This window comes from Pteropus medius, unplaced genomic scaffold, assembly GCF_902729225.1.
Source record: "Pteropus medius unplaced genomic scaffold, Ma_sr-lr_union100, whole genome shotgun sequence".
NCBI classification, from domain to species: Eukaryota; Metazoa; Chordata; class Mammalia; order Chiroptera; family Pteropodidae; genus Pteropus; species Pteropus medius.
The window spans coordinates 60,788,277-60,809,099 of record NW_024349800.1 but is presented as its reverse complement, the minus strand read 5'-3'; the positions used below and the strand labels follow the sequence as shown (position 1 = coordinate 60,809,099).

At 54.8% G+C, this 20,823-nt stretch overlaps 2 protein-coding genes and 1 non-coding gene across 5 annotated transcripts in view; 1 reads left to right on the top strand and 2 right to left on the bottom strand.

Moving 5' to 3' along the window:
• Window positions 1-6,085, top strand: part of HPCAL1 (hippocalcin like 1) — an 84,414-nt gene extending 78,329 nt beyond the window's left edge. Inside the window, exons 3-5 of one of the 2 annotated variants that reach the window (XM_039887858.1) lie at window positions 2,616-3,008; window positions 3,487-3,592; window positions 5,209-6,085. In XM_039887858.1, the coding sequence (XP_039743792.1) occupies window positions 2,631-3,008; window positions 3,487-3,592; window positions 5,209-5,306 (582 nt within the window). In that variant the 5' untranslated portion in view covers window positions 2,616-2,630 and the 3' untranslated portion in view covers window positions 5,307-6,085. The remainder of the gene's footprint in view (window positions 1-2,615; window positions 3,009-3,486; window positions 3,593-5,208) is intronic. The other variant, XM_039887857.1, reaches the window with a different exon arrangement.
• A 7,652-nt stretch (window positions 6,086-13,737) lies between these two features.
• On the bottom strand, window positions 13,738-20,534 carry ODC1 (ornithine decarboxylase 1). 2 transcript variants are annotated; one of them, XM_039887855.1, is made up of 12 exons: window positions 20,396-20,534; window positions 17,992-18,111; window positions 17,767-17,900; window positions 17,319-17,492; window positions 16,946-17,118; window positions 16,573-16,707; window positions 16,375-16,456; window positions 16,198-16,281; window positions 15,120-15,282; window positions 14,927-15,039; window positions 14,630-14,844; window positions 13,738-14,215 (listed from the first exon to the last, which is right to left on the bottom strand). In XM_039887855.1, the coding sequence occupies exons 3-12, from the start codon at window positions 17,866-17,868 to the stop codon at window positions 14,071-14,073; spliced, it is 1,386 nt and encodes a 461-aa protein (XP_039743789.1). In that variant the 5' UTR covers window positions 17,869-17,900; window positions 17,992-18,111; window positions 20,396-20,534; the 3' UTR covers window positions 13,738-14,070. The 2 variants fall into 2 exon arrangements, with proteins under 2 accessions (XP_039743789.1, XP_039743790.1); XM_039887856.1 differs by lacking the exon at window positions 20,396-20,534 and adding an exon at window positions 19,781-19,805.
• LOC120622200 (small nucleolar RNA SNORA42/SNORA80 family) lies at window positions 19,010-19,145 on the bottom strand. Its single transcript, XR_005658451.1, has one exon. It is a non-coding gene; the product is annotated as a small nucleolar RNA SNORA42/SNORA80 family (small nucleolar RNA).
• Window positions 20,535-20,823: the final 289 nt, after the last annotated feature.

Here is a 20,823-nt window from a genome sequence, read left to right as displayed (position 1 = left end):
TCCTCCCCGTCTCCTGTGCAGGCCCTGAGGTTTGACTGCCCTCTGCCCTGCTCTGTCGTTTGCCGGCCTTCCACTGGAGTGCGTTGGCTTGGGGTCATAGACATGACCTCAGAGACGTCGAGGTCACAAAGTCACACGCGTGGCCTTTATTTTCTGTTTCTTGTTCTTGTTGTTGGGTGAGGGGTGGGGTTCTGCCATCGCGGTGTCCCTATATTCTTCTGCCACACGATTATGCTGATGGACTCGGGATGTTATGACGAGCAGGTCCTGGTGTCAGACTTGTTTCTGTCAGCAGAACCCTTTCTTCAAATGAGACTGGATGCAGAAATAGATCAAAGGGTTGCCACTCTGCGGCCAGAGACGAGAGTCCTTCCTTCTGCCCTTTCCCCATCCCACAGGCCCCCAAAGCCCTCAGGAAGGACCCCCCAAGGGTACCCCCCAAAGAGGGTCACCCAGCCTCTATGCCAGCTTTGCCGAAAACCTCTCTGCTTCCAAAGTTAGCAAAACCTAAAAGCAGGTGCGTGTATGTGTGCGTGTGTGTGCGCGTGCGCGTGCGCGTGCACGTGCTCTGGGCCAGGCCCCGGGAGACGCAGGAAGTGCCGTGAGGCGGGATTGTGCAGTCACCTGTGTCTGCCTCCTGGGACACACGTGGGAGGGAGCTCGGAAGGCACGAAGCTTCCCCCAAGGCAGACCACGGCACACTCCACACTCTACCTCTTACCTTCTTATGGGCGCGTTGGCCGTACTCCTCACTCGCCCTAATCTGGTACCTTCCTTTCCAAAAACGTTTGTTATTTCAGACAGAGGAGGTGTTAGGAGCTCGGCACTTCAGTGAGATCTGGAAGCACAGATATCACAGCTGCCTCCTGGCGCGAACTGCTAGCGTCGTTCTGAGCGGCAGTTTGCTTTTCGGCGAGGTGGGTGGATGCTGGAAAGACCGTCTCTGAGCTCCGGGAGTCTTCGAACTCCACAGCAGACGGATTATTTCCATGAGGAAAGTGCGAGAATGCTGATCCGGGGAAGTGAAGTACCATCGACTAGCGCAGGCGGCCTAGCGAAGGCAGTGCTCACGACCACGTTGCCTCCCCCGGACCAGCCTCCCCCTCTTGCTGCCCACGGCAAGACATGGGACAGGTGGCCAGAGACACCTGGCCCAAGGGCTGGCTTCTTCACTCACTGCGCCCTCGCCAGGAAACGGACGGGCAAGTCAGGTGGAGATTTGCCGGTTTCCACTTTTCAGGAGCAACCTGCAGGTGAAGCAGAAGGAGACCGTACACCCTGACGATGTGGAAGTAACGATTCCCACGGCAGAGCCTGACGGGGACGGAGGTGGGGAGGGGACGGGCTTGGTCTCACAGGCAAGCGAGAGGTTCCGCGTCAAGTTGCTAGATCCAGAGAGAGAGATTTGGCTATTTTTGCTTTGGCGTATCTATTTTTTGAATAGAAAATACAGAATTCGACATTTTAAAATTGCAAAAGATTTACCGTAACAACTCCCCATTTGATTCATCGATGAGCTATCTTTCTCTAGCCAATGTTGTCATTTCCTAATAAGTCCTTCCAGACACACACACACACACACACGCACACGCACACACACATTGTTTTCTCTTTTTTCCCGCAAATGGAAGCTGGGTCGTTTATTACAAAGATGCAGGAAGTGGCAGCGCTCACGTTATTTGCACAGGTCAAGGTGAATGCGTGTTTGTTATTTTGAAAGAAATTGCCAAACTGCTATACTCAGAGGTTAGAAAAGGAAATTTAAATGTATAATTTAAAGTTATCAAGACGAATAAAAACAATGCGTATGTGTAAAGGAATAAACCCTGGGTGGGGGAAGAAGGAAGGGCAGGGAGAGTCGATGGGCTGCATTCGTCTTTCGTGATGAGGATTTGGCATCTGCTGTTTCATAAATGTGGAAGTGGTTCGAAGTGGTCACCTCTGGGACTAGGACGGGAACACTTTCTTATTGTCTACTCTCCTACATGCTTCAGAAAGTCAGGGGACAGGTGCAGTAATGTCTGGTAGTGACATCTCCCCAGGGCCGGCCCGACACCCAGGCCTGTGGAAACCGCACCCAACAGGTGCCTGATGCTTTACTGCTCACATCCGGGACACCATGTACTGCCTGCTGCTAATTCTGGGTCCACCCACTCTACCTGTTCTAAGGACAAAGGCAGACCCAAGTGCCCGAAAGAGGAAGGAACTGCTCAGCGTGCAGGGTGTGGGGTGCAGTCGGTGTGGCAACTCTGCCTGGAGCCGGAGAGGGTGACGGGACTGAGGAGCAGTCCCCAGATCTGTACGCTTTCCCAGTGGGCATCCCATCGGTTTTAAATGCATATATTTTTTTCACATTTCCTCATTCTCAAAGTCCAAATGCGTCCTGCAGTGCATGGGCGGAGCATCTCCGCCTTCCTAGGGGTGAGTAGACCAGAGGCCCGCCTTCCGCAGGGGGTCCTGGTCCTGCTGACGACTGTACACAGGGACAGCCTTATGGGGGCCTCTGCGGCCCTGGGTGCAGGGCACGCAGGGGACGTTTCTCGGCCTGCTCAGTGGCTGCAGGTGGAGGGGGGGGCGCCCCTGCGTCCGCAGCTGACCCCGTCCTCTGCCCGCAGGTGTAGCCGGCGGCCATGGGCAAGCAGAACAGCAAGCTGCGGCCCGAGGTGCTGCAGGACCTGCGTGAGAACACGGAGTTCACGGATCACGAGCTGCAGGAGTGGTACAAGGGCTTCCTCAAGGACTGCCCCACCGGCCACCTGACCGTGGACGAGTTCAAGAAGATCTACGCCAACTTCTTCCCCTACGGCGACGCCTCCAAGTTCGCGGAGCACGTCTTCCGCACCTTCGACACCAACGGCGACGGCACCATCGACTTCCGGGAGTTCATCATCGCGCTCAGCGTCACCTCCCGCGGCAAACTGGAGCAGAAGCTCAAGTGGGCCTTCAGCATGTACGACCTGGACGGCAACGGCTACATCAGCCGCAGCGAGATGCTGGAGATCGTGCAGGTACCCGCGGCCCCCGGGGTGCGGCCAGCGGCCCGGCGTCCCCCTGTGGGCCAGGCCATCGCCGTGGCTTGTGGTCACGCTCGCTTTCCCGAGACTAAGTCAGCACAGGTTGGGGGGACTCTGGGTTCAGAGTCGCTGAATTCTTTTCCCCGGGTCCCTGCCACCCTCAGCCAGCTGCAGAGCGTTCCCGGTCCCCCCAGAAGGCTCCCTGGAGTCCTTTCCCAGCGCCGTCCCCGTTCCCACCTGCAGACGGCCCCCCTAAGTGTGTCTGCTTCCTGTGTCCCACCTGCCACCTACGATCCCCACCTGCGTTATTGGGTGTAGTGAGGATGTTCTAGTGGGAAAGGGTCCTGGAGGCTGGTGAGCGTCCCGACCTCTGTGCCACCGTGATGTGGGGGGGCAGAAGCTCGCACGTGCCTCATCCACCCAAGAATGTTCCAGAATCTCTGAGCACACACTTCCATGTGCCCCTTGGCAGGCTATTTACAAAATGGTGTCCTCCGTGATGAAGATGCCCGAGGATGAGTCCACTCCGGAGAAACGGACAGACAAGATCTTCAGGCAGATGGACACCAACAATGACGGTAGGGTCCCGGGTCCCCGTGCGTCTGTGCGTTGGTGCTGGGAGCGAGGCGTGTTTGGGACACTTCCCTCCACCTCTGCAGCTTCTCAGGCCTCCCCCCACCCACCCACCCTGGTGTGGCCCGGGGAAGGGCAGGTGCTGAGGGAGGAGCCAGGACTCTGAGTCAGGGAGACCTGGGCCGGCATCTGACTCTGTCGTCATGGCGTCGCTGCCCCTGATCCTATAGTCTCTGAGCTCCTGAGATGGGGAGACCAGCAGCCCTACAGGCGCGGCAGGTGTGCTGATGGCAACTGGGGCCTGGAGGAGGGGGCAGCTCCCCCTTCAGACTGTCCCCTCCGCACCCCCCAACCCAGGGGTTGGGGAGCTGGCTGGTAAAAGTCATACCAAGGTAAAAAGAAAAACAAAGCCCACAAACCTGTCTGCACTAGCGGAGGGTCCTGGGGAGGGAGTGGCTATCCAGTCCACCCCTTGGTCTGGGTGTTGTTGCTTAGTCCCCTGGGGGGCCAGCCTGCCTGCCCCCTTCAGGAGACCCACGGGAGGTCCCTGAGGCAAGCTGCATCTGTCCTATGCTGCCTGGCAGCAGCCCATTAGCTGAGTGTGTCCCCCGGACCAGGCCTGGGCCGAACCCCTCAGAGGCAGCCTCCCCACCGACGCTCCCCGCGGCCAGGGCGCCCCCTGCACGTGAAGCGCTGAGGCGTGGGAAGGCTGCTGCTGGCCCGCGGCAGCAGAGCCAGAGTCTGCACGACCTTCGTCCTCCTCTGCATGCTGGGCCTGGGCCCCGGGCTGCCGCGGTCCCTTTACAGCTGTCCCTCTGTACCCGTCACTGCTCCACCTCCCCGGGGGCTGCAGAGCCCCTCAGCCGAGGCGAGAAGTAGGCTCCCCAGGGCACAAGCCGCAGAACACGGAGTCTGCCTCAGACCTAGGTCCCGCCCCAGGCCCGCTCTGGGAGAGGGCCCGCCACGTCACCTGCATCGGTGCCTCTGGGATTCAGCTTCTACGGCAACTTAGCTTTAAAACCTGCTTTTCTGCCTCCTAATCCTAGAAGTAACAGGGTCCGCAGGGGAGGAGGGAGGAGCCGAGATGAGGGCGGTACCAGCTGGACCTCAGCATGGCCAGTCTCTCTCGTCCTCCGTCCACCCCAAGGGCAGATGCTACAGCAGCAGAAAGGGCTCTCCCAGCGCGAGCAGCAGGCCCGCGCCGCCACCAGGGGACTGCCAGCTGGACGGTCAGCGAATTACGCCCTGGCCGCCTCAGGCCCCGTCAGCCCTGCTTAGTTATGCAGTAGGGCAGAGACCCCGTTCTTTCCGGCCGAGTCACACCTTTCTTCAGTAATGGATGGGGCAACTTCTAAGGTGATTTAAGTTGCCCCACTGGCCACCGTGTGCTGTCGCATGGGGTGTGTCCTAGAGTTGCCCGATGCTCTGCAGTGAGCAGTGAAAGCAAAACAGGTTTTTCCAGAAAACGTCGTCAAAGTGGCACCTGGACAGCATCCAGTCCCAGGAAGGCTCGGGACTGGAACCGAGTGGGTGGCCCTGACGTGGGAACTGTCCCCGTGCTCTGGAAAGTGCGGAACAGTGAGCCCTGGCTGACTCCCCTTTCCCGTCCTCCCTCCCACAGGCAAACTGTCCCTGGAGGAATTTATCAAAGGTGCCAAGAGTGACCCCTCCATCGTCCGGTTGTTACAGTGTGACCCCAGCAGCGCAAGTCAGTTCTAAGGGACCCGGCGTCTGGACAGTGACAGAGAAACAGGATCGTCTCGCCGTTTAAGCTTTGCTTGCAAAAGTGGATGCCTCCTCAATCATTCCTGCTCTCCCCGGCCAGGCCAGGTGACACGTGACGCCTCCCCGGCCCTGCGGCTAGCTGCACCTCCCTCCTCCGCCTGGCCTCTTCCCGTCCCTTCCCCTGTCCATCCAGGGCGACTCCCGGGGATGTTTACACACAGGGCTCAGCGTTCCCCCTTCCAGGGTGCCCCCCGCCCGCGGGGAGCCCAGAGGACGCTGCCAAGGACACTGGTGGGACTTTCTAGGATGGCGCCAAGGCCAGCTAATTTATTTCGTGACTGCAGGTGGCTCTGCGGGTCAGGCGGGGACAGGAACGGAGGGAGAGTAGGTGACGGCCAGCCCTCCCCTGTGCATGGCACCGCCTCGCTCGTTCCTTTTCTCTGACTAAAGCTGCTCGCACGTCTGTGGACTGCGGCCTCCTTTCTTTTAATATATAAATTATACGTATGGTGAAGTGAAATGTCACGTGTAGGTCCCGTATTTAATGCCTCGATCGCCTCTGAAGCGTGGTTCCCCCGTGGCCTGTGACCTCCCCCAGCCCCCGAGCCTGGTTATTTTGTGGTATTTGTGCACTCAGTCTGCCTGTTTCAAAAGGAAGTGCATGCGAGCCCTCCGTGCCCATAGGGACGCAGTGACGCAGGCGTCTGTGTAAGGTTCGTCCTGCTGTTGACTGGTCTGGCATTTCCCTTATTAAAACGATCAAATAAACAGAATTCTCCGAGTGCTGTGTTGGCCCGGGGCCCTCGGCAGTCCCGGTGACTCTGGGTTCCGCGGGGCCGGCTGCCGCCTGCAAACGCGGCTCTCCTGCCTCCCCACGTCACCACGGTGTCTGCAAATGGTGCAGCCTGTTCCTCAGCATCTGCCCAAAGGCAGGAACCACTCGTGGAAAGAAAAGATGACCGTTCTTGACAGGTTTGACGGTGAGACTTCTGCCTGCCCCTCCGCCACCCTCCCCCTGCCGTGTGGTCTAATCGGCGAGGTAGCAGACGGCACATTCCCAGTGAGGACAGAGTGGGGACCGGGGGCGTCAGGACAGACCCTGGGGGCAGGACCTCGTTTCTCAGTCATTGAGATACTTTGGGTCCCAGCAGCAGAAAACCCAGCAGAAGGTGCTTCAGCCGTAGGGACGCTTGTCCCACGGGCCGAGCGGTCCAGGGCAGCGTAGGCTCGGCTGGTTCAGCATCACCGAGGACCCCCAGGTCACCTCGCCGCCCCACTGCCCTGCCCCCGAGCCTCGCTGTTGGCCTCTGTCCTCACTGTTAAGTTCTCAGAGTCCGCCCAGGGCTGTCACCATTCTGGGCAGTACGGCTGACCCGGGAGCATTCCACAGGCAGGAAGAAAAGCAGCCCTATCTTCTGTTCTTCTTTGAGAAGAAGAACTTTCTAGAATTCTCCTCCTCACAAGCCCCGCTTCTCACTGGCCAAAACCTGGTCTGGGCCTTGGCCAGTCAAGGGGCACCCCAACTGAGGAGGTCCCACCTCCCCCGAAGGGCATGGCGCCAGGAAGGGCGAACAGGATTTGGGGTTCTGTCTCCAAGATGGCCACAACGGTGTCTGTCGCACCTGCCCACGGGCCATGCCACCTCTCTGAGCCTCACCTGTAGAAGGGGCCTAACGAAGAGGCAGGTGATCAAGGTAAGTGGGCTGAGCGTGGAGCCCGGAGCCTGACTCACGCAGGCTGTCAGGGACGGTGGCTAGTTTGTTGATTTTAGTAATCTTAATATGTCGTAAGACTTCACGCTTCTGAATATAAACAACGAGCCCATCCGTAAGTGCCTTCTGAGCTGGTGGCACCAGCAGCGGCCGGTTCCTGGTGAAGCTCATGACGTGCTCACGGCCAGGAGCCTTGATGGACAGCACCATTGGGTGGAGTAGGAGGGTGAGGCCAGGTGGCCTGGAGGTGGCTCCGAGTTGCTACAAAGAGGCAAGACGCTGCCTTTGACAACTCTGCCTGGCCTGAGGGATCTCCCCTCCCACCGTGGGGCTAGAATTTTGCAAAGATGGAGCTGGAGCTGGCAGAAGTGAGGTCGGCCGTGCTTGCTGGGGCGGGCCGCAGTGCTGCAGTGGGGCCATGGCCCAGCGGACACGGGTGAGCGTGACCGCTAGGTTCGGGCTCTCCAGAGAAACCACCAATGGGGTCTCTCTGTGTGGGACATCGGATGTTAGAGACGGGCGAGGAGCCCTGTGAGCCTGGGCCTGGAGGGGGGTGTTTGTGGAGCAAACGTTCTGGAAGGTGAACCTGGGGCATGGCCAAGAAGGGCACTTCCAGGGGCCGAGGGAGCCGGGGGGTCGAGGGCGGGGAAAGGCCACCACCCCAGGAGGGCAGAGCGTGGGCTTCCCCTCCATCACCTGTGGGCTCTTTCCAGCAGCTTCTGGGACTGAGCTGGGCCCCGGACCCAAAGCGGGGCCATCTCCAAGGACCTGCCAGGCTCTCTGCCTGCCTGCATTACGGAAGGGCACACTCGAGCCCGTCCTGGCCAGGTCCGGGGCAGGAAGCCATTCTCTCCTGCCTGTGGGCTGCGTGTGCTCAGGGTTCGTGCACACACACTCTGTGCACACACATGCACCATTGCTGCCTGTCACACACGCATTCCCCAGCTTTGCCGTCCGCTCTCACAGCACACCACAGTTTACAAGAACTTTTGTGGTGCACCTGCTTCTTCTGCAGGTGACAAGGAAACAGGCCCAGGGAAGGGAAGGGACCTGCCCCACAGACCTGTCACCAGCTCCCAAACTCCACTAGCAACCAGCCGGGCCCCTCAGGGTTCACTTGAGTCCCCCGACAGCAGTGGCAAGATCAGAGCCAGCCAGACCGCCTGACCCCCCCACCCCCAACAGTGCTCCTTTGGGTGTGTGTGCATTGTGTGTGTCTGTGTGACTGCCTGTGTGTGTGGTCTGGGTGCGTGTGTGTGGAGGGGCGGGTGGTGTGGCCCCTTGCCACGTCTGCGGACGCGGCTTGGCGGGTCGGGTCCAGTCTGGAGTGTGTCCTGTGTGGAGGTGTTGCAGGCGCACACCCGGGCACGTTCTGTGTGGAGACCCGGGATTGAGGGTCAGGAGCATCTGGCCTGGGCAGGCGGGGGGCTCCTGGAGATGTGTGTGAGGCCACGCTGAGTGGCAGCCCTGGTAGCTCATCCCAGGCGGGCGGGGAGGGGGGAACCCACGTCTCCCCGGGCTGGCAGCTGGCCTGGCTCTGCTCCAGTCATAGGCACCCACACTGCTCCTGGCCCCAGCTGGGCCAGCAGAGGCCAACTTGAACTTTATCTCACCCGCACACCAGGCCATTTCCTAAGTCTCTGCAAATGTCACTTCCTCCGGAAGCTGTCCCCACTCTTCCCTAGATAATCCCTACACTCCTGGCAGAGCGGGGTATGCAAAGCTCCCCCATGGGCCAGGGTCTGCCCCTATGGTTCTGCTCGGAGCAAGGGCAGCAAGTGACCCCTGGCTCCTCTAAATACGGGGCCAGAGCCAGACCGAGGACCAGGTACCCCTAGGGAGCGCTGGGGTGGGGAGAGCAGGGATCTGGGGGCTGTGCAAAGATGGGGAGAGGGTGACCCTTGTACTTACATTCAAAGACAAGTGGGACCTGGACTCTGGCCTCAGGGCTGGCTTGAGGGGGGCGGGATGGATAAGCTCAGCAGCCTCTGCTTCCCACTGCACTCGCGCTTCTGTGGGGAGGCCGAGCCACCCCGCACAGCCAGGACGGGGCTGGGAGCAGGGCCCAGGGCCTGAGGGGCAGCGGGTGGGCCCCAGGTGCTGAGTGGGCACGTTAGGAGGTGACTAGGGGTGTGCTACGTACTCGATGGCAGGGGGAGGCAAGAACACAGGCTGCAGGGACCTGCCAGCTGCTCACTGGGAGTGAGGCAGGAGGGCCAGGGCTGGGGTGGGCTTCACTTATGGGGTCTCAGGAAGAGTTTTGCGGGGAGCATCCTGGTTGGGGACAAGACCACCTGGAGCCCCTTCCTCAAAGCCCTGGATTCCCTGATGTGGCTGGCCCTGGAGCTTCCTCTCAGCCAGGCCACACTCCTGTTGCCACAGCCCTCCTGTCACAGTGGGCTCTGTCAGCATTTGCTGAGTGACTGAGTGACCCAATAACTTAGTCACAGCACCCGATCCACAGAAGAGCCTCCAGCACTAGGTGCTGCTGCCCCCTGGTGGCTATGGACGGGAGGGCGGGCCTGGATGTGCAGATCCCTATGGCCACCCAAAGCCTGGTTTTGGAGCTGCTTGGGCCCGCTTTATAGTGGAGCTTTCTGTCCTTGTCCCACCTGATAGATGAGAAGACCGAGGGCTGCAGGGGCACCTGATTTCCCATGATCCACACAGCACACAGAATCTGAAGCCGAGTTCCTGGTGCCCCGGACTCAGGCCTTGTCAATAGGGCTCCCAGTTAAATGTGAATTTCGGATAAGCAACAAATAATCTTTCGGCATTCCTATGTCTCGTGCAATATTTTATATTTTGATTTGCTATCTGGTAATCCTACTTTTCAGGCCTCGGAGCTGAGCCCGTCCAGCCCCTGGGGCAAGTCAGAAGCGGGAGGAGCCAAGCCACCTCACAGGCTACCCCCCAGGGCGAGGACACATGGCCCTCCCGGTGGACTCGGGCCCTCGGCCCAGCCTGTCCTCCCATGCTGGGCCCGCTCGGAGGCCCTCTGCCCTCCCTGCTCAGCCCTCGCCGAGACCACAGTCTGAGGAACGTCACCCCTCCTGAGGTCACTACTACCTCAGTAACCCCTGTGGCCAGAGGCAGAGCGCATCTTGGCATGAGCTGACCCTCCTCTTTCTAGAGTCAGCAGTAAGGATGGAAAAAATTCCTTGTACTTTCCAAAACTAGCAGCAAGGGTTTCCAGGTGTTCTCACACAGTGCACTAAATTCTGAGCTTCCCCAATCCTGCCTCAACAGCCCCGCCAGGTAGAGGCACGTGCCAGGCTTCCTTCTGAGGGGGAGGGACAGTCCCTGGGAGGTCCAGTGTCTGCTCTGTCAGTGCAGCTGAAGAAGCCACCCTCTGTGTGGCTCAGAGCCGCAGGTGCTCTGGGTCTCCTGCTGCTGCCTCCCTGGGCCGGGATGAGGCTGGGAGGGAGCAAGGACCAGGAGCTGCGGCTCCGCCCTTGGTGAGACAGAGGAGGAGGCTCACTCTAGTCACGGTGGCCAGGAGCAGAGGTGGCCAGGGAGGCGGGAGACCTAAAGTCCTCTTAAACTGGCTGGCTCACTGCGCACGGGGCACATCCAGTCTGGGCTTCATCCCATCTGTTAAAAAGGCGTCTGGGAGCGCTCGCAAAGCCTTTCTTCAAATGACATTCAACCTTGAAACCTGATGCGTTAAGCGGGCTGGGACAGAGAGGGCAGAACCCCCAACTTGTCCTCCGCCCGTCACCCCCAAGTGCCAAGGCTCCTCAGGACCCTCGATTTGGAAAAGGTTAACCTCACCTCCAGGGCCAGTCCTCCAGCAGGACCCAGGGGTGGCTCGAAGTGAGCCCCCAGGCCCAGAATGGGGGGAGCACCCATGCTGAAGAAAGAATGGGGTGATGGCCGGAAAAGCCCTCTAGCAGAGGGGGTGAACAGCCAGCAGGTGAATAACCTAAGGAAACCTACTAAGTGTAAATGGACTCTGCATAGAGACGCAAGGTCGCCTCGTAGGGGTCACTGGGTGGGCCATCGGAGCACATGACTGTAAGACAAACTGAGTGAGGCCTGGGTAGAACAGTGGGTCACACCCGAAAGGTGGCACCAAGGGTGGCCTTCCAGGAGGGCGGAGAGAGGGAGGCCAAAGGCATGGACGGTGGTCTGTCCATCGGCTCTGGCCCACCCCTAGGTGCAGACTAGTCCTTGAGGGGCAGTGGCCCAGCTGGGAGCTTGAGCACTCAGGGTCTGACCCTGACTCCAAGGTGACCCCTGGGGGAAGGTAGGTATTGACCTGTCAACATTCCAGAGTGTACAATGCTCTCTCCTTGGCTCCAGTGCCTCTGCCGTGTCCATCGGCCTCACGAGCTGGGTGGCATGAGCCAGCCCTGGGACCCTGCAAAGCTGAAGAGCTGGCCTTGGCCAGCCCCGCCCGGGTCCCCGATCCGACCACCAGCGCAGGTCTAGCAGCATGGCGAGCTAGGAAGAACACACAGAAGGGACACGCGAGTCACTCGACTCGAGGACTAACCTCTGAGCCTCTTTCCTCACCGGGAGGCTTGTTTTCAAATTCCTTTTGAAATCAGTTAACAGACACATGTCAAGTGCACGTGTCGGCTCCACCCTCCTCCCTGGGCCTTGATTCTTCTGCTGCCAGCCTCTCAGCCCTTCTCTTCCAGAAGTGTCCTGTGCGTGTGCAAGTGTGTGCAAGTACGTGTGCACACACAGGGCGAGTTTGGTTCGCTTTTTACACAAATGGTAGCACACTCCGCCCCACTCCTCACCCGCCTCCTCTTCCTCCTGCTCGGAGACTGTCCCATGAGGTTCCTGTAAGTCTGTGCCCTCATGCAGCGTGTCCCTTCCAGGGGTCATCTCGTTGGCACCCTCTTGATTCGCATACGGGTTGTTTCTAATGTGCTCTTATCAACAATGCCGCCATGAAAAGCCTTGTAAGTGGATTTATCAGAAAATTTTAGAATTACTGGTTCAAAGATAATATGGATTATTTTGATATGGCCAAATTCTCTCCAGATTATTCCTGCAATCCCTTTTCCCATCTTTTGTGGGCGAGCATGCCAGCTTACTCACAAACTAGGGATCCCTTTGCCAATCTGACAGGTTTTAAACAGATTTTGGGGGCTTTAATACACTTTGAGAATCTCACATTCAACAAGTTTTATTTCTTTGAACCCGTTCATGTCTTGCCCACTTCTATTGAATTGTTCTTTTTATTGATTAGAGCCTTTTTAATATGAAAATTAGCTCCTTTCTTGTTTGCCAGTTTCCCCATTAGTCCCTTGCCTTTTTGACTTCGAATGTTTTCTCCCAATAGTTTCGTGGCCGAACCTGTTACATTGAAAACTTTCATCTGGAATTGATAGTGATGTCAGTTGAGGATACTTTTATTTTTCCAGCTGGTTACACAGTCGTGTCCCCACCCCCCCACACCCGTTTCCACTCTCAGTGTCTGGGATGGGTCCAGCCATCTGGATTTTAAGATGCCCTGAGTGATTCTTTTGAATTCCTTCCCTTTCTAAGTCAAAGACCTCTAACTCACCAAGACTCTAGGCTTGATGTCTAGCTCGCATTTTGGGGGACTCTTAATTCCTTCCTTTGGAGCAGTAGCAGCGTGCATCAGACCCCGAGGAAGCAGGAAGGGGTGCGAAGTGAGGCCAACCACTGATTACGCTCGCCCCGCCCCTTCTCCAGGAAGAGCCCGTTTTCTCTGTGGCTCCTGACGTGTTTCAGTCTGGCACCTAAAGCCACTCTCAGGTCCAGGGAGGGAGGCCAGAGCTGATGAGAAGCCATGCCCCAGAGGGACCAGCAATCACAACGCAGTATCCATCCCCCCTTACGCCTTAGGGGAAGATGCTTTTTAGAACAAGAAATCACTCCCCTCGACTTCTCTGAGGGGCTGACAGCAGCAGCCAGGTGGCTTCATTTGCTCCTGAGACGGAACAGAGCCACAGCGCCCCCATCTGTACCATTTGCTGCTGACTTCCCATGTCCCTCTAATGAAGCTGGGGGCTTCCTAGAGCGACATGTGGCTTTTACATGGCTTCCCTTTTTCATTCTGCAGCTTTGCAGAGATTCAAAATTCCCATTTTGGGGCTTAAGTAATATGAGCCTGCCTTTTTGGGGAATGGGGTAAGTTGATAAGAAAACATAGGTGGCCAGTCAGCGGTCAAGTCAGACACCTGTAACACAGAGTAACTGAATTTATTAATACGTTGACGGCCACATGCTGTACTACATCCCTAACTTGTCTGCAACAATGCAGCTTGCGCTGGGAGTGCCCTCCGGGTGGGCAGGGGGCGCCTCTCTCTGTGGGCCGGGCTCAGAGGGCCTGGCGTGCCGGCCCTGTGCACTGGCCATGACAGCAGCAGGCCAGACATTTGGCAAGGGGCTCTGGGTGTCCCATGTTCAGCCATCCCTGTGGACATTCAGGGTGGGCTGAGCCGCTAAGGCAGACGTCTGCCACTCTCAGCAGCAGAGGACACGGCCTATCACGTCCATCCTTCTACCTGTACGTGGGCTAAACCCGCAGTTCTTTGTGAGAATCTACACTAAACTTGATACAGGACTCCTGTACCTGAAATAAAAATGGCCAACAGGAAGAAGGCTCTTCTACGGAACACCAAAATAACAAAAATCACGAACGCCTTAGTCATACATCAGCTCCCACTTGTAAAACACATGCAAGGCGAGCGTTTGAACTGGACACACTGTAAAAATTTCCCAATGCCTGATTATTTCAAGATACTTTATTTTTAAAACAGGTCACGATACTAAGCTTCTGGCCCGTTCTGCCAATGTCCAAGCTACAAATGCTTGCTCAGCAGCTGAGGGGCCCTCTTTAGTAGCATGTCTGAAGAGTGAATAAAAATCCATATAAAACAAATATTCAAATAGTTTCCATAGGAACACAGATAAGTGTGACCCCACCTCCTAGTCTTCCATATTGTTCCATCTGTGCCAACCCAACTTACAAAACATTTCAAAACTAGCAGTAATTAAGTTAAATGCCCCCCCTCCCTAAATTCAAGCTACACTCGCAGTAACAGCTACAAGAACGGCATCTACACATTGACGCTCGCGGAAGCGCAGGCCGCTGGGTGGCGCTTCATCCCACTCTCCCAGGCACACGACACGGGCAGGGTGCCGACATCCTGCTCCTCCGCTTCGGGCACGAAGTCTCGCTTCTGGATTTGCTGCATCAGTTGCCTGAGCGAGAGAGAGAAGTAGCACATTCAGAACCCCTGAGTCACTCATCACTGAGCAGTTTCGAATAACTTATTCAGGAGCCTATTTGCTTCCTTGGTCACTGTGTCATCGGGAAGCAATTCACTGTATTTCTGAAGCAATGGTTTCTTCAGAGCCCTCTTTTTGGTAATAAGGAAACCACAGATCACATGCATTCATTAAAATATTCTCATTACCCAGAGATACCATAACCAGTCTTGCCTAAAATGGTTACACCTTAGGGAAAATCTAAGAATAAAATCACTTATTGGATTTTTTCTATCCATTTGTTATTTTCCAAATTTTCTAGAACATATATTCTTGACATGGGAGGAAAATAAACTTTAAAAAAGGTATCTTTTCTTGTCAGAACCACACACAGGCATCGCCACTCACCACGTCGGCCCTGACATCACGTAGTAGATGGTCGGCCTCTGGAACCCGTTGAAGGTAGAAGCGGCAGCAACGGTGTAAGCACCCATGTTTTCAAAGAGCATCCAGTCGCCAACGTGCATCTCAGGCAAGCCACAGCGCTCAACGATGCGGTCGAGGCCGTCACACGTTGGTCCCCATATGCTGGATGAATAATACTTCTCATCCGGTTTGGGCCTCTACATTTGAGAGAAACATACCTAGTTACACCTGTCAGGACTCATCATCTTAACTCTTACACACAGTACAGTCAGAAGGTACCTTCTGCAGAAGGGGCTTCACATGCGCATGATCGTAGAGGATGCAATTAAACGATCCGTATACGCCGTCATTCACGTAATACATAAACGTCTTTTCGCTCGACTCATCTTCATCTAGGAAGCAGAAAGTCTCAATGACCACTTTTCGCACTAGCTTTCAGCTCCACATACAAGGATTCACTCTCTGTACCTACCATCAGAGCCTGTTTGTTCCTTTAATACGAGTTTTTTAGCAATGATGTTAACTGCGAGCGTGAAAGCTGATGCGACGTAGTATCTGCCTGGCTCCGCTATGAGCCTCACTCCCGAGTCTGACGGGAAATACTTGTCCAGTGCTGGGTTGATTACACTGGTGACCTACGAGAGCGAGACAGACGAGAGTCAGCCGTCAAGGCGAACCACGTGGAGGACGCAGTGCTGTGACATGACAAATGTTTTTGTTTCAGAGCAGCCATCAGGAGGAGCTTAACAAGCAACAGCAGCAAAAAATCAAAATCAAAATCAAAATCTCCCTGAAAACCAGCCCTCACCTCCCTGTGGCTTCCCTTTGATTCCTCCCCAGGTTCCCGTCCTGTCCTTTTTAAGATGTTATGGGTTGGGTTTCCTTTTACCAAACAGTATGAAACAAATTTATTATCACCTACTTAGTACCAAAATGCCTAAATATTTTTACATGCCAACAGGGTAAAACACTTTTTCTGCCAATCTCACATAATTTTAACAAATAAGAATGTGGATCTTTTGTTATAAACTTAAGCACCGTATAATGGCTTAAGTGACTAAACACTTAAAATGTTTTAAGAAAATACAGATTCTAGCGTAGCACATATGGTGTAGAGCAGATCCTCAAATTACATTTACTTTGTCCAAATGTCGTGTCACTATAACGCTGATGAGATGTCAGAGGAACTTAATTCCTGTTTCTATCAATTAGCTTGTGGTAAAATCGGTTTTGTTACGTCCTTTCTCCTAAAGCTACAGGACATCGTGATGTTAAGTGAGGACTTACTGTATTAAAGCCAGCATGTTCTTATTTCCAGTGACATTTCTTAATGTAACCAACTGTTTTCTAAGACTTTTTAGAAAGACTCAGTTTAGAAAGCTAAATGATGTTAAATACAATTTTAAATCACACGGAAGTCGCTTGAAATATCACACCAAGACATTTACTTTCATATTTGTAGTCTCTTTTGGTATCGGCTAAGGAATTTTAACATTCTAAAAAGAGACTTGCTCCAATAGCTCCCGCACACTGGAACTGTTATGGATTACCTCCTCAAACTTAAGCTTCACATCCTCAGAGCCAGGAAAGCCGCCACCAATATCAAGCAGATACATGTTGAAACCGACCTCAGCCTAGAGTTAAGAAAATTAAGTCGATCAAACAGCCAGATTCGTAATACGTCAGCCCTGCCTCCCACCTCCCACTTGGGGTTCAGATATACTCACTCCCATATCGAAGACACAGCGGGCATCAGAGATGGCCTGCACGAAGGTCTCGGGATCAGTACAGCCGCTTCCCACGTGGAAACTAGGAATAAGAAAGGAGAATCCACTATCCCTAAAAAGAACTACTTACAGTGGGGGAAAAGAGCCTGTCAAACTTGTCATCTAAATGTTTCCATCTCAGCCTCTCTAATATCTCACCTGACACCAATGACATCGATATTTAGCTCTTTTGCCCGCTCCAAAAGAAGCCTGCTGGTTTTGAGTGTGGCACCAAATTTAACACTGAGGCGACAGACTGCTTTGGAATCATCAGTGGCAATCCGCAAAACCAACCTAGAAGCAAGAACAGTGCAGCAAATTCACATGACACGAGCATCACCTACGGACATGGTTACAACATAAAGCGAACCCTGGGCTCTGACACTCTGTGCTTTGAGTCTAAAATGAGTCTAGAGACATTAAGTGATTTTCTACTTTGTCTCTGATCCAGCGCACAGATAATTTACTAAAGTACAGAAATCTAACGCAGATGCCACACCTGACCCTGCCCTCAAATGCAGGAGTAACTCACTTTGCCTTTGGATGTGCCCTGGCAACTTTCATCAGCTCGACTTCGCTGTCAAAAGTCATCATCTGGACTCCATTATTGGCAGCATATTTAATCTGAGACACTTGTTTACAAGGATTTGCATAGATAATCCTTTCTGGAGGTACCCCAAGACTCTGCACCAATTGAATTTCAGTCTGAAAAAGAAGAGGTGTTACACTGTAAGTTGCTAATAAACAAATGCAAGAAGCAGAATCACGGGGAAGCTGTCACACCACAGTGCCCCCCACTTTCATTAGCATTTACTGCCCCAGAAACATAACTCTGATCTGCCCTGCTGGGAACACCAGGGCCGTTTTTGCAGAATCATTTGTGAGTCCTGCTGCCTTTTGCTCACCTTGCTGGCACAGTCGAATCCCGTCCCAGTGGCAGCGAGGGTCTTCAGTACAGTTCTGCTGTCATTGCATTTGACCGCATAGAAGGGGGTGACCCGAGGAAGAGCTTTCAGCCACTTCAGATGTTTCCTGAGAATGTCTCCCAGGTCCGCCACGTAGAAGGCATCCTTGTCATCCTACAGTAGGTGTGGTTACAGGGAACTTATTAGCTGCCTAACGTCCAGCACGCAGCCTCTCTACTTCCCATCACTCCCAATGAACCCTACTCTCTCTAGTCCAGTCACTGACACAAATGTCACTATTATCGCTAAGTGATCCACAGCCAATTAAATTCTAAATTCCCTAACAAGTCCTAAGTTCCATTACATTTCCTTCAGACTCCAATGAAGTTTCCCCCTCGTCAGCTCGTCTCTCTGAGCTACACCGCTAACGTGGACTCAATACACTTACGGAGGAAGAAACTTCGTTAATTTTTTGGTCCAGAATGTCCTTGGCAGTAAAGCCTTCATCGAGGAAATGGCAGTCAAACTCTTCATTGATAAAGTTGTTCATGGCTTCTGGATATTCTTTCGAAACACAGAGATCTGCAAATAGCGTGGACACATTTACTCAGGAGCCTTAGAGATACTTAGTAATTTTTAACCAGATTAACCTGCAACAATCATGAATACTTACAAGGAAAACTAAGAGATGGAATTTAAAGAAACAATTGCCAGCTTTTCCCAAAGGCAATTCTCCAGGAGTCCCAAGTCCCGCCAAAGATGGGTGTGTTCTCCGCGCAGCAGTGGAAATGTCCTGAGAAACACAGAATTTGCTGTCCTCATTAGGAACACATCACATGGAAAGATCAGGCACTCACCATGCACACCCAGGAAGCAGGTTACTCAAGCAGCTCACTCTCTGGGTGTGGAACCCCATTAGTCCTGGGTGTAAGTCTCATGATTCCCTAAACTTCTACAGTATCTGAGGACACCAGATTCAATGCTTCAGATTTCTTCAAAGTAGCACACTAAAATTCCATATATAGTACTGCACATCTCAATAAGCACTTCAAATATTCATGCCAAAAAACGAAGAACGTGGGCTTCAGCTTTCTTGCACTTAGTTCACTAATAAGGGGAAGAGTTTTACAATGGTCCACTTACTTTATTTCAGAGCTGTCTCAGTTCTTTAGAAGCGTAAAACAGTGGTTACAGTAACAATTAAAAGTTGCCACACAGACATCCTGCCAATTCCTACTTTCACTAAGTCTTACAGTGGCTAATAGGCATCATGGCAATGTCAGGGTCTCTCTGCTTACTGAGTTTCCTGAGAATTTTCTGAGCTAATTTTCATGCTATTTTACTTTCACGCTAGGCATCTATTTTTAAAAACTGCATCTTCAAATCAACGTAATGTACTATAGCTGCTCTATCTGATCAGAAAGCAGTATTCTTGAACCAGTGTTGCCTACTAAATTAGCAATTCTGGGACTCCCAGCGGGCACTCTAACATTTGCTTAGCTATGAATGATAATCATAGGAGAGTAATTTTTGGTGTCTTTTATGAATAACAAAAATAAGCATAAATGAAGTATGAATAAGCAAAAATAAGCTCGTAACAATCAGAGCCTTCATGAAATGTGACCCTGGCAAGTGACAGTTATCTTAAAATTATTTTAATCTATTTAATTTCTGCCAGATAAAGCCTTTTCCAATGTGTAACCCGCTTCAGTGCCTGCAGCCTACGGGCACAGAGGCCAGGCAATGGTTCAGGGCTACAATTTGCTCTGGCATGGGACACTATGAGAGGCCCAGGGGGACGGGCCTGCCATAAATCCAAACCCATGCATGGGAGAATTTGTTTCAAGACTTGATCGGAAGTGACTTTTTGGCACCGTCAACCTCCTAAATCACCCCTAGTGCGAGGCAACAGACTAAGGTCAGCAAATCCATTGTCTATATAAACGACATTTAAATAGGCTCAAGCGGTGACAGATTGGATTAACTTGTGTCTTGTTAAACATCTTTATTTAAGGCAAAGTTCAGGCTTAAACTTGGAAAGTTTTCTTTTAAATACACCGCTCTCAAGTATTTTGCTTTCCTGTATCTTTTGAAGCATTATTTTAATAACTTGCTATTGAGAAATTTCACCCAAGAACACCTCTTGGTGTTCTGTACAATTAAGTCACTTGAAAGGATGAATCGATTAGCACAAGACAGCACTTTTCTGCCGCGTCTCTGCTGCCAATGGGTAATGTACTAAGACCAATGTAATCAGAGCCAGGCACCAATTTAAACCGAAACGGAAAAAAACTGCACAAGTCGACTCCATTACGCCCGATTTTGGGTTTGAATAAAGTCAACACATTCTTTGTTCTCCCCAGACGTTTCTAAAAGGTTCCGCTCCCCCATCTTCACCGGTTACTTCGAACTCTCGACCACCACAATCAGCCTTTTCTGAAAACCTGGGGTCTGCCTCCTACCTGTAACTGTTCCTCAACTGGATCTTAATACTCCAGGCTTTTCTTAAATCACTAAGTCATTCAAAGACTCCTCAACGAGACAATTCTCGGCCACCGCGAGCCGAGTATTTACCGCGGCCACCACACGGCGGGCTCGGCGCTAGCAGCCCCCGTGGGTCCCGCACCGGGTCGCTGGCTCCGCTCACACAGCAGACATAAAAGCCAAAGGGAAAAATGCCAGGACGAGGCGGAATGGTACGTGTCCCCCTCACGACGGCGACATGCGCGACGGGAGCCGCGCGACCCGCACGCACGGGCTGGCTTCGTGCGTCCCCTGCACCTGCCGCCCGGCGCGCCGCATGGGTGTAAAGGAGGCGGACAGCGGTTGGCGGCCCGGCAGGGCCCCCGCGGCTTCCGGCTCCGAACCCCACGTCAGCGGCGCGGCGCCCCCAGGCCCGGCGGGGCGCAGCCGGGGCGCTCGCGGCAGGACGCGCGGCGCCGAGCGCACCCCAGGCCGGGGGGCGGCCGGCCCGGCGACCACGCGCCCCGCGGCGACGCGGCCCCGTCCCCGCCTCGGCCCCGGCCGCGGCCCGGCGCGCAGGCGCACGTGGCCGGCCCCCCGCGCGCCCCTCTCACCTCGGAGCGCGGGGCGCCTCACGCCGACCCCATGGGGACGCAGGCCCGCCGGCCGCCCCCGTCGGCGCGCCGCCTCGCTCCCTCCCGCGGAGGACCGCCGGCCAGGGGTGGCGCCGCAGCGCTGGCGCAGGGGCGGCGGCGGACGCCGGGGACTGACAAAGCCCGCCGCGCCGCGGCCCCGCTACTTATAGCGCCGCGCGTGTCGTCATGGCGACGCACCAGCTCAAACCAGCCGCGATCGGTTCCGGCCGGGCGTCCGCCCGGGGAGGGGGCGGGGCGCGGCGCGGCGGGGCGGGGCGCCCGAGCGTCAGAGCCGCCGAGCGCCCCGCGGCGGGCCCGCGCCCGCGCCCGCGCACGCGCACCGCGCCGCCCGCCCCCCAGCCCCGGCGGGCGCCCCCGAGCGCCGGGCCGCGCCCCGCGCCCGGGCC

Coding starts and splice junctions, on each gene's coding strand:
- ODC1 (XM_039887855.1), bottom strand. CDS start 17,868: ATGAACAACTTTATCAATGAAGAGTTTGACTGCCATTTCCTCGATGAA. Junction 15,283..16,197: donor TGAAGCTTAAGTTTGAGGAG/GTAATCCATAAC, acceptor TCGCTCTCGTAG/GTCACCAGTGTAATCAACCC. Junction 15,040..15,119: donor GGAACAAACAGGCTCTGATG/GTAGGTACAGAG, acceptor TCTGCTTCCTAG/ATGAAGATGAGTCGAGCGAA.